This window comes from Callorhinus ursinus, unplaced genomic scaffold, assembly GCF_003265705.2.
Source record: "Callorhinus ursinus isolate GAN/ISIS: 27379988/994484 unplaced genomic scaffold, GSC_fseal_2.0 scaffold30, whole genome shotgun sequence".
NCBI lineage: Eukaryota > Metazoa > Chordata > Mammalia > Carnivora > Otariidae > Callorhinus > Callorhinus ursinus.
The window spans coordinates 16,458,008-16,473,611 of NW_027397092.1; the positions used below are offsets into that span (position 1 = coordinate 16,458,008).

General features: G+C 52.1%; 1 protein-coding gene across 1 annotated transcript in view; it reads left to right on the forward strand.

Moving 5' to 3' along the window:
* LOC112815047 (uncharacterized) overlaps positions 1-9,113 on the forward strand; it is a 55,698-nt gene extending 46,585 nt beyond the window's left edge. The window contains exon 4 of the mRNA XM_073878659.1: positions 3,943-9,113. Coding sequence (XP_073734760.1) covers positions 3,943-4,194 — 252 coding nt within the window. The 3' untranslated portion in view covers positions 4,195-9,113. The remainder of the gene's footprint in view (positions 1-3,942) is intronic.
* Positions 9,114-15,604: the final 6,491 nt, after the last annotated feature.

Genomic DNA, 15,604 nt, shown 5'->3' on the forward strand with positions numbered 1-15,604 from the left:
ATGGTCCTTCATGGCCTGGTCTTGGAAGTCACATGGCATCACTTACCACTGTAGTCACAAGGCCCACCCATGGTCAGGGAAGGAGAGTGACACCCACTTCTCAGTGGAAGATGTGTCAAAAAATTTGCAGCCATGTTTTAAATTCCCCACACGCCAGAACAGGGTGATATATGCCTGGGGCAGGGTGGGGGGTGAGGCATGGAGACCTTGAAGCTCACTGTCCAGTCTTCAGACTTTGCCCTTGTCCCGCATTTGCATCCTTGCATTCATCCGCCATCTCTTCTGCCTCCATCTGTCCTGTTCAGGATCTTTAGTCTTGTGCTGCGTGGGGCAGAGCATGGGGTGGGTTCGAGAAGGATTTCCCTGATTCCTTACCCCACTGCCTCCTATGCCTGACCCCCACCCTCATAATCCCAAATTTCCCCGAGGTCTGAGCTCCAGCAGGGTCCCGGGGGTGAAGGGGCTGGCCTCCTGTCACCATCCCCGTACGCAGGCCCTAGGAGACTAGCTTCCTCCATGGCAGCCATCATTCCTCCATCTGCTTTCCATCTTCCTGGAGTCTACTCAAATCTCATCCACCCGTGTCTCCTTCACCATTCTCTTTGCTCTTGAGGGTTGATACCGTTTTCTTTCTTTTTTAATTTGTTATTTATTTATTTTTTAAGTTTTTATTTAAATTCCAGTCAGGTAGCATATGGTGTGATATTAGTTTCAGGTGTAGAATATAGTGACTCAACACTTCCATAAGTCACTCCGTACTCATCACAAGTGCCCTCCTTGATCCCCGTCACCTGTTTCACCCCTCTCCCCAGTATACCGTTTTATTTCCTGACTGGCATTTTAGTGGCACTTCAGGAGAGAAAGAAGACGGGGACATGTGAGTAACCTGATGTCTTTAACTGGAAGCCCTGTTGTGCTTCTTTCGGAAGGAGGCACATCTCTCCAGTGTGTTATAATCTTCCCTGCCCAGTTAAAGCTCTGTTAAGTAGTGCAGCGGCTGCATTTAACCCTTTGCTGGTAATTCAGAGTCATCTTTATGAGTGCACATGTTTACCTTGGAATTATGAAGCTAATTAGAGCAATTTGTCCCTCCATGATGGGGACTGGGATCACTGTGCTAAAACCCCATAAGCCTTTCCTCATGGTCGTCTCTGTCTCGGGCTGCCTCTCGTCCCATTCGTTTGTGGTGAGGGCGCCACATTGCAGCACATTAACTTCCAATCTCCTCCTCCTGAGTGACTAAACCAAACGAGTGTGCAGGGTATCCCTGTCACTGCCCTGTCCCCACCCATTTCCTACCCCTTCCTCACTCCTTCCCACATTTGCATCAACCAGGCTCCATGGCGTCTTGCTTCCAGTTGGGCTTCACCAACGGAAGACCCCTGCAGGAGATTAGAGAATAATGGTGGGGTGCTTTAGGGTGCTTTATCCCCCTAGTTCCCTCTCTCTTTTTTTTTTTTTAAAGATTTTATTTATTTATTTGAGAGAGAGCATGAGAGGGAAGAGGGTCAGAGGGAGAAGCAGACTCCCCACTGAGCACGGAGCCCGATGTGGGACTCGATCCCAGGACTCCAGGATCATGACCTGAGCCGAAGGCAGTCGCTTAACCAACTGAGCCACCCAGGCGCCCCCCCCTAGTTCCCTCTCTTGCTACACCTCGGGTCAGCAGGGTCTGTGTTCTTCACCCTAAAGCCACAACCCCTACAGCAGCCCTCTCCTCCAGCCCTGCGTAGCTTCCTCTAACCTCTCCCTTGCCCCCCTCCCGTCATGTTGGGGGTAACAGCTCCACCACGTTGCTGGCTCTAGAGGGCTTCTCTTCCCCTTATCCTTTCCCTAAGTGTTGCTCACCTGGTACACAGTCCTTCCTTAAGCTCTCCTCGGTTACCTGTGCAGCATGCGTCTGTTTCCCACTGGGACTCTGACGGTACAGAAACTTTTTCTCATTTGCATCTAAAACAAGAATTGTCCCTGAGAGAAATCCTCCCAGTTCTTTGTATGAGCTTTGTGACATCTCTGGACTACACAGGGGCTTTTAAAAATTCACTTTTGAGTTTTTAACTATAATGCACGATAGAAGGTACTGGATTAGTGACTTCTCCATGTGGGGGAATGTTACTTACTGGAGTGTTTTGAGGAGGAAATAAGCCTGTCAATAAAAGGAAACCAGGAGAGAGAGTATATAATGACTTTCAGAAATCATATGACTGACCAGAAAACATCCACAGTTTCAGAAAATGAAGAAATACCTTCCTGAACAACAGATCCTTCTTGGGTCTTTAAGGTGAAGTGTAGGTTTGGGCAACATCCAGGCCATGTCTGGGTGGGATTCCCCTAGATCTGACATTAGGAGTCCCTTAGGTCAAACCCCCTAAGCCTGTGTGTTTCCAGCTCAGTGGCCTCCTTGATGCTTTTGCTCTGAGGAGTATCGTGGGCTTGTTCCCTGGGTGAGGATAACTTGGAGCCTAGGGAGGCCCACAGCCTAGGCCCCGATCGCATCTCACACGCAGGAGGAGCGCCCAAAGCCCAGCCGTCCCTCAGCCGCCTCCGAGATCAGCCTGCACGACTCCCCCGCGGGGAACACTCTCTGGGTTCTCTTGCCTCTTCACTCTCCCAGCCTACTCGGGCCTCGGTTTTGGTTTAATTTGTGCAGCCCTTTGAAGCACACATACCTCTAGGGAAAAAGTAGAATTAGGTACTCTTCCTGGCCACCCATTTCCTGAAGCATGGAAAGGAAACATTTCATCAGTGCTTTGTAAAGGAGACCGCAGGAGGGGGTAGCGACTCTCTGGCTGGCGGGGTGAGCCGCCTGGTGTTTCACAGAGGAGGGAGGTGAGAAGGCACATAGGCGCCGAGGCCCCCGCCGGGGACCGCAGGGACACAGCCCTGGGCACAGTGTCCCACGGGCCACCCCGGCAGAGCCACGAACCCTCAGCCCTCCTGGGCAGGGAGGAAAGGCCTGGGGCATCACCCCCATTGCCCACGGGGGGAGACGAGAGCCAGAGAAGTGGAGAGTGACAGCTTCAGTGGAGAGACACTCCTGTCTTTACACCCTGGCTTCCTTATTCACGCTTCTTTCACTCCTCGGGATTTTTTTTTTTTTTTTTTTTAGTTTGGGGAATGGGGACTAGACAGTTGAAGACAGATTTGTTTCTAACCTGGCTACCTTCCAGTGATGTAGCCTTTATCAGCTTAGCTTGTCCTCTTCCAGCCCACGCCACTCTGTGTCCCTCGGCCAAGGGAGCTCAGCCGAGGCCCCCCAGCATCCCACCCTGCAGAGGTGCAAGAGGCCCCAGGCCCCTTCCTGTTCACTCCTGCTCTGCAGACACGATGCCGTGAGGCAGACATGTAGGGACATGGACACAAGGGGCAGCCCATGGCTGGATAGTGGAGGGCCCTGGAGGGCTGGGGGAAGCTTCTGAGGGAAGCAGAGTCCTACCCACAGCAGCAGGTTCATGGTCTGTGCACATGGGGGATGAGGCCCGGGAGGGCAGAGCTCCTGTGTAGCGTGTAAACCCGTGTCTTGTCTTTTCCCGTCCAAGCTGCCTATTGCTGGCCGGTGTATGCCGGCGGTGGCCATTGCTGGGGTGGCTGCCTCTAAACCACAAAGAGAGGAAGGAACATTCTCAGCCTGGGCACTTGAACCCAGCACATTGCCATCCTCAGGAAGATGTTGCAAGTTCCTAATCTGGACCCAGAGGCCAGGGAGTTTAGGTGTCATCTGGAACCCAGAGTTGACTGTTACCCACAAACACAGACATCCGTGGGGCCTACAACACCCTTTCCCCAATTGTCACATCTTCAGCAGTGCCTCTGGCCTGGGTAGTATCCTGGGGAAGCCCAGCTGCCACCTCCCTGTAAATGGCCCCACGGCAGCTGTGCCAACAAGCCACTTGTCTGGGGTGGGGCTGGGGTCTGCCTTGCCATCATTTCACACCATTACAGACTGATGCAACCAGCTTTCATCAGACGCCGCCAGGGAAGAAGCACATTACAACAGCGTGCGGCTGCACTTCCTCCGCCCATGCACGAGACTTGCTCACCTCAGCCAGGATGGACCTCTTCCCGCCCTGGTCTCTCACCCCACCAGGCTGCAAAGTGCCTTTTGCAGCGGATCAAAGCAGATCGCCTCCTCCCAAGAAATTAAACCAGTGGCTTTCAGTCCTGGCGGGGCACTGCCGTCATCAAGGATATTAAAAGGATATTGATACCTGGGCCTCACTCTCACCCCAAAGATCCCAACTGAATTGATCTGGGTCAAAAAACAAAAACAAAAACCTAAGTGTGTATTAAAGGATCACATACATGCAACACTACCACCACCACAAACCCGAGGTGTAAATCTCAGTGAATTTTCACTCAGTGAACCCTGGGTTACCCGAAGTAACCAGCGTTCAGGTCAAGAAGCGGAACATCACCAACGTCCCCTGGTGCCCTGAAGGGTAACCACCATTCCCACTTCTAAAGGTAGAAATGAGTCTTGCCTGTTTTCAAGCTTTATATTCTATAAAGGGAATCATATGGTATTTGGGGTTTTGTGTCTGGATTCTTCCACTCAACATTGTATGTGTGAGATTCACGCAGGCTATTGCTTTTGCTGTAGTCCGTTCATTCTAATTGCTATAGAGTACTCCACCGTATGGATATCACTGTTGCAGGGTATTTGGGTATTTGGGTTTTTGGGGAGCGGTTGGGGTGGTTATGACTACTACTGTGATGAGCATTCCCGTGGTGTCTTTCGGAGCACATTTCTATGCATGTCCATTGGGTGCATACTGAGAAGTGGGATTGCCAAGGCAGGTATGGATATGAATGCGTTCAACTTTCGTACCTTATGTCAAATGATCTCCCAAAATGGCCGTACCCATCTGCACCCCTCCAGCAACGTGTGAGAGTGCTGGTTGCTTCACGTCTTTGCCAGCGATTGGTATTTGACATCTTTTTCACTTTAGCCATTCTGGTGGGTGTGTAATGGGTTGGCAGTGTGGTTTTAATTTGCATTTCCCTGATGACTAATACAGTTGAGCACCTTTTCATATGTTTCTTAGCCATTTAGATCCCCTCTTTGCAAAGTGCCTGTTGAAGTATTTGGACACGAGTATTTTTAAGAAGCTCCTTAGGTGGTTCTTATGTGCAGCCAAGGTTGAAAACCATTGAACTAAACCACAAGTTAGTATCTGCTGCTCTGTTGCTCAACGTCCTGCCCTTGAACTCGGAGTATTTTGGATCTGAGGGAACCTCACGGACATGGGGAAAGGTAGCCTCCACTCCCCACACCAAGATGGGCCTACCTAGAAGAAGCCAGAGATTGGAGCTGGAGTTTAGGCAGTTGCAACTCTGGGAACGTAGCCTCCCCTTCCAAAGGGCCCGGAGAGGGCCTGTGGTGCCCACATGTGCCACAGACATTTCCTGACCACAAAAATGATCCCTTGCTGATCCTCTCAGAGCCCTAGGCAATCATGTGGAGGAAGTGGAGGGGCCATATGCCAGGTACTTCCCAGTTTCTAGGCCAGCATGAACAGGACACAGCTCATGTGGGGGTTGTGGTCAGCCCGGGGACAGTGGAACATGTGTGACAGGGGCCTGGGTGGGGCTTAGAGAGGCCTGCCATCTGTGGCCTTTCTCCTGGGTGAAAGGGCAGCCAGTGAGGCTCTCCCACGTGGGTCCAAGCCTGGCCAGGTCTTGAGTTCTGCACATTTGCATAGAGGTCCCCGTTGTTGTTTCTCTCACCTGTAATGGTCTCCTCTGTCCTCTGCTCCCCACCGTGGGGGCCCTGCTCTGGGACCTTCCCTGGCTACCCCACCCCTACAGGCCCCCTCACCCTGCTGAGCTCGTGCAGCACTTAGAGTGAGACCATGCAGTGGGGCTTCTGTTTGCACACTGCTCTGTACTGGGTCCAGGCTGTGTCATCAGGTTCATCTCGTCCCCCACCCTGGACTGCCCTCTCACCCCGGGGACTGCTGAGCACCTGTCTCTGCTCCCCAACAGTGGGTAGAATGGCATTTGGTAACTCAGTGACAACAACCCCCAACTTGAAAAGGAAGGTGCAGTAAAAATACAGACCACACACCAAGTCAGCATTTTCCTTCCCTCAGACCAGAGCTGTGCAGGTGTCAAGCAGAGCAGCCCTTTGTGGGCTCCCTGTTGGCACATGTGCCCCACATCTGGTAGGTGAGGAGCTCTATGCAGTGAGTCCAGAGTGGGACCACCATCAGGGGACTACGATGCTGGTGCCTGGCTGGGTGTGCAGAAAGGCCCCTTAGGCAGAGGGGCTCCCAACACCCTGATGGAATTCACCATGGCGTCCAGGGCTAGGGAAGCGGGGGGACAACCTTGTCAGTGCCTGTCCATGTGCTCTTTGAAAAGAGCATGGTCCACCTTCTGTTGACTAAAGTCGTCTAGCGGTGTGACGTGAGATGGAGGCACATGGGCAAAGTTGACTTTTGGGAGACTGGTAAGCACGGAACCAGCTCTGTGCTCCCCGTTGTGCCATGTTCCGTGGATTCAGGCCCATCTTGGAAATTGCTCTGGACATAGAACCTCTCGTGTCTGGTGGTCTAAGTACAGATGTCGGTGTTCTCTTGATTGGCACAAACGGTAGTCTGCACCAAGCAGCGACCAGAGTGCTGTCTGAAGCCTGGGATGGTAATGGGGATAACCCCCTCTGGCAGTGCAAGGGTTCCAGTTGCTTCACATCCTTGCCAACAACTGGCATGTTCTGTCTTTGGCCCTCTGAGTCTCATAAAAAGAGAGACCCCTCTACTTCCCCTGAGTGTGCATCCCAGCCTCTCCCCTTTCCACCAGGGCCCACTCCCAGAAGTCTCGCCCTTCGTTCTTTCAAACCTGGGTCTTCACACTCTCCTCCACTGGCTGCCATGGTGCAGCATTTGACGTGCTCCCACCACCATTGTCTGGGTCATGCTTCCCCCCGCCCCTTGCGCATGCAGTCCGCCATGCTGTCTGGCTCTCCCAGCCGAGACTCTGGAAGGAGATAGCGCCTCTCTTCTCCTCCTCCTCAGGACTTACTCAGCAGGTGCTCATTTTACCCCTTCCTGTGCTGGGCTTCACACACAAGACCCCCTGGCCCTGCTCTCACGAAGCTTCCAGCTGAGGAGGGAAGACAAAGTATTAACAAGGCCTTATGTAATGGCGGTGGGGATAAGCGCTGCCGTAGCCCGACAGCACAGGCCACATTCCTCTCTGCACCTGCAAATGTCCGCGTGTCCTTCGAGGCCTCAAGCCCACATGTCACCACATCTGTGCCCCCCACCCAACCCTGCATCGCCCAATAGGGTAGCCCTTCCGGCCCAGAACAGCCTTGGTTACAACTGCTCTGCGCAGAGGATGAAATCCAAGGGCAGAACCCAGATCACACTCCCCTCAGAGTCCCCTGCCCGGCACAGAGCCCAGAGCGCTCATCGCAGGTGCTTAGCTGGTGAGTGTAAACTCTCGCCAAGACTGAGCCGAAGTGTGTGAATGTCTCCGCGGGCTGAGAATCATTGCTTGCTTGCTTTTTTCTTTCTTTCTTTTTTTTTTAAATAGACTTTTGTTTCTTTTTATCAGGATGAAAGTAATTTGGATTAGGTCATAACAATGTGAATTTACGTAAGAATACTGAACGATAGGCTTACGAACGGTTGAGATGGTAAAATTTATGTTATGTGTATTTTACCACACTTTAAAAGAACACAAAGAACGCAAAGAATAAATACAGACAAGGGGAATAAGAGAGAAAGGTCCATATTATCAAGAAATAAAGGACAAAGGCTTTGATTCAGACAGAATTAGATTAAAAAATAAGTAATTTGGATTAGGGAAGTGCACATCAAAACCATAATGAGATATGACTTCACACCCTTTAGGATGGCTATTATCAAAAAAATATAAAATAACAAGTATGGGCAAGGATGTGGAGAAATTAGAACTCAGTGCATTGCTGGTGGGAATGTAAAATGGTGTAGTTGCTGTGGAAAATGGTATGGTGTTTCCTGAAAAAAAAATTAAACATAGAGGGCGCCTGGGTGAGTCCGCTGGTTGTGTCTGCCTTCGGCTCAGTCATGATCGCAGAGTTCCGGGATCTAGCCCCACAATCCGTCCTACCGGCTCCCTGCTCAGCGGGGAGCCTGCTTCTCCCTCTGCCTGCCACTCCCCCTGCTTGTGCTGTCTCATTCACTCTTTCTCTCTGTCTCAAATAAATAAATAAATTATTTTTAAAAAATTAAACATAGAATTACCATATGATCCAGCAATTCCAATTCTAGAAATATACCCAAAGAATTGAAAGCAGGAACTCAGAGGTATTTTTATGCTCATGTTCATATAAGCATTATTCACAATAGCCAAAAAGGGAAAACAATCCAAATGTCCGTTGACAGATGACTGGATAAACAAAATGTAGTATATACACAAAATGGAATATTATTTAGTCTTAAGAAGGAATGAAATTCTCTCACATGGTACAGCATGGATAAACCTTGAAAACATCATGCGGTAGGAAGTGAAATAAGCCGGACACAAAAGGACAAATATTGTATTGCCTCTCAATTATAGGAAGTAGCTAGAGGGGTCAAATGCGTAGAAATAGAGAGTAAAATGGTGGCCGTCAGTGCCTGGTAGTCGGAGGGGAAGAGGGAATTAGTTTGATGAGTTTGGTGTTTATGTTGAGGACGACAGAAAAATATTGGAGCTGAATGGTAGTGACAACTGCATGACAATGTGAATGTACTTATCTCCATTAAATTGCACACTTAACACTGGTTGAAATGGGGGCACCTGGCTGGCTTAGTTGGAGAAGCATGTGACTTAATCTCAGGATCATGAGTTCAAGCCCCACCACGGGTGTAGAGATTATTTGAATAAATAAAACTTATTTATTTATTCATTCATTCATTCATGTTAGAGATTTTATTTATTTATTTGACAGAGAGAGAGACAGTGAGAGCAGGAACATAAGCAGGGGGAGTGGGAGAGGGAGAAGCAGGCTTCCTGCCGAGCAGGGAGCCCGATGCAGGGCTCGATCGCAGGACCCTGGGATCATGACCTGAGCCGAAGGCAGACGCTTGACAACTGAGCCACCCGGGTGCCCCTAAATAAAACTTTTTAAAAAATGGTTAAAATGGTAAATTTTATGTTGTGTATGTTTTACCACATTAAAAAGAAAGTAATTTGGGTGTATTATGAACATTTTAGAAACTGTTGGTAAGGGGCGCCTGGGTGGCTCAGTTGTCGGGCGTCTGCCTTCATCTCAGGTCATGATCCCAGTGTCCTGGGATCAAGCTCCGCATCGGGCTCCCTGCTCCTTGGAGAGCTTGCTTCTCCTTCTCCCACTCCCCCTGCTGTGTTCCCTCTCTCGCTGTGTCTCTCCCTGTCAAATAAATAAATAAAACCTTAAAAAAAAAAAAAAAAACTGCTGGTAAGCACAAGCGGAAAAAATTTAAATCGTACCAGCTAGAGATAGCTACTGTTAAAATTGAGGTATGTGCCTTTCTATTCCTCTCTTTCCTCTCTCTCTCTCTCTCTCAAAAAAAAAAAAAATGTGTGTATATCTATCTATCTTTGGAGACCACATTCCACCCATGGGAAGTCTCTTCCTCACATGCATCTCTCAGCTGTTCCCATTGATGCTGCTTCCTCCCTTTGTGCTACCCAGGACAAGTCTATTCCTGTTCTGGTCATCAGTTCTTGGAATAATTTCTCACACCTGATTTCACCACCCCCTGCACCTCCAGGGTGACACTTCTTTGAAAATGCCCATTTCCTCTGTGTTCCTGAAAACATGGTACCAGAGTGGGACCATGTGTTGGGAGGGGTCGGAGAGAACGGCAAGTGCCTCTCCCCCCTTCTCAGCTTCCACACTCTTGTTGCGAGTCCTGCGGAAGCCACCGGCTGCTGAAGCCCTGAGTCTGCTGGTCCGGGCTGCACTTGCGCAGGGCCCCGTGCTCTGCCTTGTTGTCCTGGCTTCTTGGACCTGAGGCTGGGCCTCACATTATCCCTGTTGATTCTAGCCTGTAGATCTGACTTCGGCAGCCTGCCAGGAGCCTGTGACCTCGTGCCCCAAAGAGCACATCCTCCCTCTCGACTGTGAGGAGCTGCAAGAGGAGTGAGGGCCCCACAGCCTCGGGCCCCGGCTGGGCCCTGTGGAGGAGCAGCTGCTTCCTCTCTTCCTCCCACGAGAAGTGGGCCTCCTGCTCCAACCCAGGCGCCACGGTGCCCTGCGGAGCTCTAAGTGCGCAGGGAAGGACGGAGCTAGCGGCAAGAGGGGCTCCCTCCACCATGTGGGCTAGTGGGCGGGTCACGGTGGCTGCGCAGCTTCTCCTGCCATCGGCCTGGCCCCAGAGCGGTCACATCCTAGGGATGTGCCCCCAAGCCCCCACATTTGGGCCCAACGGCAGCCTCCTTCCCTACCTTTGCCACCTGGTCTAGGAGCCGGGGCTTGGCCAGCTTCATGAGCAGTGAAAAATGAAGCAAGAGGCCCCAGCCACTCAGGTGACTGAAGTTCATGTCTGTACCCCCTGATTAGAGATGGCGACTTCATTGCCTCCAAATGCAGCCCCAGACATAAGACCCTTCTTTCTTCGCTTTGAGGCTTCCACGGAAGGGTTTATTTAAGGTTTCGGCCAGGATCTTTACAGCCCAGTTCTGAGATTATCTTTTTATTGCAACTTTGATTAATGATTGATCAAAAACTGATACTAGAAACACTGAAGAACAAATTTGCCCTAGAGATTAGGAAAGGTCTACATCTGCCGGGCTTGGAGAGTTCACCACCTGCTCCCTCCAAGGTCAAGCCAGGGCATGGGTATATTAGAAGGCCCACCTCACATGCAGTCACACACACACACGCACACACACACACTCAGGGAGGAAAAAAAAAAACCCAGATATGTGTCCTTACAGCCTTTTTGGAATTAAATAGGCTATAAATTACAAATAAATGGAGCAAAGGACAGAACGGAAGAACCTAAAGGCTCTTAATAGAATTTTTCTTGCTTGCTTGGTTTCTATTAATGCTTATTACAAATTAGCATCTTAAAGAGGAATTTGGAATGTGGGGAAGAGAGGAGCTTGTGTGAAGACCATAAGCTGGGCTTCCTATAGGCCTCTAGTCCTAGAAAACGGACGTCCGAAATGTGTTCAACAGCAGCTAGGGAAGGGGAGGCCACCCCCAGGAGGAGCCTTCGAGAGGGAATGGGCTGCACTTCAGCTGTGCTCCTACCTCAGAGACTGGGGAGCCAGGAATCTGAATTTTAACAACCTCCAGTATAGGGGTTTCGGCCAGTCCCCGCCCCCTGGCAGCCCCAGGGAGTAGGTGCTGGTAGGAACACGTTTCTTGCCCCCCCCGCCCCCCCCAGCTCCCCTGTGGTGTCCTGGGGCGTGGAGAGTGGAAACTGGAAAATGAAACTGGAAATCACAGCCTCGCCACCCCGAGTGCTGGGGTTTCTTTTCCACAGGGAGAGTCCCCGATGGGGGAGAAGCATGTTTAGCGAAGGCAACGAGGGTGTTCCGGAAGCAGCCTGGCGGTGGGCAAGTAGCACACACAGCCTTGGCCGCCTGCGGGCTGGGCGGCACCCGCGCAGGGAGGGCCGCGGCCGGTGTCACCAGCTTCCTCGGGAGCGGGCAGGTTGGCCTCAGCCCTTCTAGGGTTTCCTTGCTAGGAAAAGGTAATTTCACGATTTATGTTGAAAACCTCTGTTCAGAGGTGCTTTAGGAAGGACCCTGGCTCTTGGTTAATCTGAAAATGTTTCATTCTGAAACCGCTTCTCGGAATGACACATGTCCTACCAGCAGCTTCTTGCCCCCCGCGGCTTCCTTCAGCCCCATGGCCTGCCAGGGCTTGCCCACATGCACAACACAGGACCCCGACGAGGAACGGAGCTGAGGACCAGAGATGCAGAACCTAGGGCCCCTCCCTCCCGTCTCCCCCAGCCCTAGAAGCAGACACTGGCCAAACTGTGACGACACCATGAGAGGCTTTCATGGCAGCAGGTTTCCTCAAGGAGGGCTGTGGGGTGGGGGCCAAGGACCACTCCACACCACCCCTCCTTTCCTCCACTCCGCTCGCCTCAGGGGATGGCTGCCCTAACCCCCAGCTGCACACACTCCTTCTTTGATTAAGACCCTCAGTGGCTCAGTCATTAAGCGTCTGCCTTCGGCTCAGGTCATGATCCCAGGGTCCTGGGATCGAGCCCCGCATGGGGCTCCTTGCTTAGTGGGGAGCCTGTTTCTCTCTCTCCCTCTGCCCCCCGCCACCCCCCCGCTCTCTGTGCTCTCCGTCACTACCTTTGTCTCTCTCTCTCTCTCAAATAAATAAATAAATAAAATCTTAAAAAAAAAAAAAAAGACCCTGAGGTTGTGCCCTCTCCTAGAGCCCTGTGCTCCTCAGGTGTCTTTGCCACTGTTTGCCCAGTGTCTGTCTCCCTATAGGGAACTGAACTCTGCCAGGCCTGGAATTTGGTCTGCATCGCTCACTGTTGTGTCCCCAGTGCCTGGAATAGTGCCTGACACATTGGAGGGGCACAAGGTGTGCTCGATGCATGAGGGCAGCTTGAAGAGCCCAAGAAAAGGACAACAGTCCAGGAAAGGGTCTGCACCGGCATCCCTCAGTGTCCAGACCCCACCCCAGCCCCTCAGGGTGCCATCAGTTGAGGATGCTGTGAACAGATGCCCCAGCTCTGCCGCCCATGGTTCCCGGACCCCAGTCAGTGGAATGTGTTGGCCGTCCCGGTGTGTGCAGGAGGTTTCTGGGCGCTGCGGGCAGGGGCATCCCCTATGGCACCTCCTCCAAAGGGCCTGGCGGATGGACTTACATAGCCTCTTCCAGATAGGCCGGGATACTTGGCTCCCTGGGCTACCCAGCAAAGAAAGGCCACCTTTAGTTTGGGCATCAGGAGGTGGGGGTGGGGGCAGATGCGGGACGCCAGTGGACAGCCCTCGGGGAGTAGATGTGGATAGGGCAAGCAGCTCTGACTTCAGGCCACACACCCTTTCAGTCTTCTCGGCCTCACTTTCTCACCTGTAAATGGGATCTGGTTCTTGTGCGTGGGCTTTGAAAAGCAATACAACAGAAGATAATAGGGCAGACTTTGGAACTGAACTCTCTGGGATAGAAGCCCAGCTCTGTCCTTCACAGGCTATGTGAGCTTGAGCCAGTTACCGAATCCCTCTTTGCCTTTTTCCCCTTGCCTGTAAAGTGGGAACAAGGTTAGTGGATCCTATGAGTTACGTCAAGTTCCTGACACATGGTGAGGCCTCAGTCATCGCTAACTATTATTATCTTAGCCAGGCTTATGAGGATCCAACCAGATGGCATATGTAAGCACAGGTCCTCTCGACTCAAAGGTGCTGTACAAACAGGAGGAAAGAGTATTGTTTTGGAAATATTGAAGGCACAGCTTCTCTCCCACATTTGTCTGGGGTGGGGCAACAATTTCCCTTATTTAATGTTAGACTAGAGATGCACAAAAGGGAGGTGAAAAACAGAAACCGCCGACCGTTTGAGCTGTAGGCTGCACCAGAGCAGTGTGGCCGGTGCAGATGGTGAGGGCCCGGGCAGGCCCACTTCCTCCCTGCGTGCCCTGGGCCTTCCTCATACCAGACGCTTCCCAGAGCTGCAGGAAGTGGGGCCAGGAACTCTTCAGGGTGTGTGCAGGGAGGCCTGGGCAGAGGGGTTGGCAGCCACCAGGGTGAGAACAGAAAACTTCAAGGTCCTGGCTGGGTCCTGGGGCCCCTGGGGCCATGGCCCCTGGCCTCTCTCTGCTCCACATGGGTTTGTAGCAGACGCGTCTCTCTCCACCTCTTCTCTCGACCGCTTTGCAAGCGGTCGAACAAGAGGCGTCCAACCCGTGAGAGGCAGGCTAGAGAGGAGAGCCGAATCTTTTCTCAAAGGAAATGCATTTGTGGTTTGGAGACGTTCATTTCACATCTGTGGTTGGCGTTTCCCAGGGTTCTAAGAGGTGAATGCAGGGTCAGCCCCAAGTCACCAAATAAGGTTCACCAGTGACCTTAGCAACAGGCTTTGCTGCCCATTGGCTGCCACGGGCCGCCGCCTGCCAGTGCAGATTCCCGGAGGCCAGCCCCGAAGCTGGGCCGAAGCTTCCACATGCCCCAGGGAGCCAGATGCTCCCTGTCAGGAATCGGTGCCCTTTGAAGCAACCACAGGTAGGGGGAAAGCTCCGGGCAAAGGTGCCTGGGTGCCTGGGTGTCTGCGTTTCAGAGTCCAGCCCGCCAGCACGGCCGTTCGCACACAGCCCCGGGTCAGCTCCCGCAGCTGGCTGGCCTGATCCCCGCTTGCCAGGATGAGCTGTTCCCTCCCGCTCCTGTGCCCACTGTCAGTCTCGGGAACTCCACAGGTCCCATTTCATAGTCCTGCATGTGTCTCCTTTGTGCCAGCACTCTGCTAAGCTCCCTCTTCACATCGTCACTTCACCCAGGAGCCCAGTGAGTCCAGTTAGCACCCTTTTACAGATGGGGGGAAACTAAGACCAAAGGAAGCCAGCTGACTGGCCCCAGACTGCATCAGTAAGTAGGGAAGCCACGAGTTAAGCCCAGTTTACACAGGCCTGTGTCGCCACTCAGTGTCTCTGTGCCTCAGGGCCTTCATCTGTGACATGGGCGTGACTGCGTGGACCTCTCAGTGTTGGTGCACAGTGAAGGCTGCGTGCAGTGACTTACGTGCAGGAATCTAGGGCAAAGTGCACTTTGTTTGGCAGTCCACCTTGGCACCAGTGGGCTTGGCGCCTGCGAAGGCCGCTGCAAAGGCAGCTTGCACGTCTCTCTCCCACGGAGTGTGCTGCGGAAACACTGAGGTTTGTGAACCGGACTTCTCTGTGGCCCTCGTATTTGGTTTCCACTTCCTCATTCTCAGCCACCTCCCACCCCCACCCAACTGCATCACTGAGGTAGGGAGGCCGGAGCCGAGCCTGCTGCCAAGGGTCCCCGGCCTGTGGGTACCGGAGGGCACAGGGTGGCTGGCGGGGCTGAAGGGGACAAGATGCGGAGGACGGAAGGTGGGCTGATCAAGCCGCAAGGGCAGGCATACCTCATTTCCTCTACCCCAGACAATGCTGGGGTGTGACAGCACTATTTCCCTGAGAAACATTTTCAGAATTAAAAAGTACATCTGGTGATCTGGTAAAGAAGAAGATACACATACCCTGTAACCCAGCAGCTCCACTCCTCAGACTCTGCTCTGACCAAACTCTTACCCACCCTGTGCACGAGAATGTCCACGCGACCCCAGGAAGGGTCCACATGCCCATCAGCATCTGAGAATGCGCAGAACCTGTGCAACATTCCTGCAGTGAAAATGAATGAGCCACAGCGACTTGCAAAGCTGTAGTATTGGATAATAATACTGTAATAATGAATAACTCTCATCAACATAAGATTGAGTAAAACACACAACAGAACGCATCCAGTATAATTCCTTTCAGGAAAAGTTTAACAGCTGGCAAAGACAGACTGTATTGTTTAAGGATACATGCGGAAGAGGTAAAACTATTAAAAACCACAGAAATTACTGTCACAAAAGTCAACGTAGACTTGACCACAGGGGAGGGTGGGGGTTGTGAGGAGGAGGGGCCCACGAGGGTCTTGGGAAGGGGGTTGG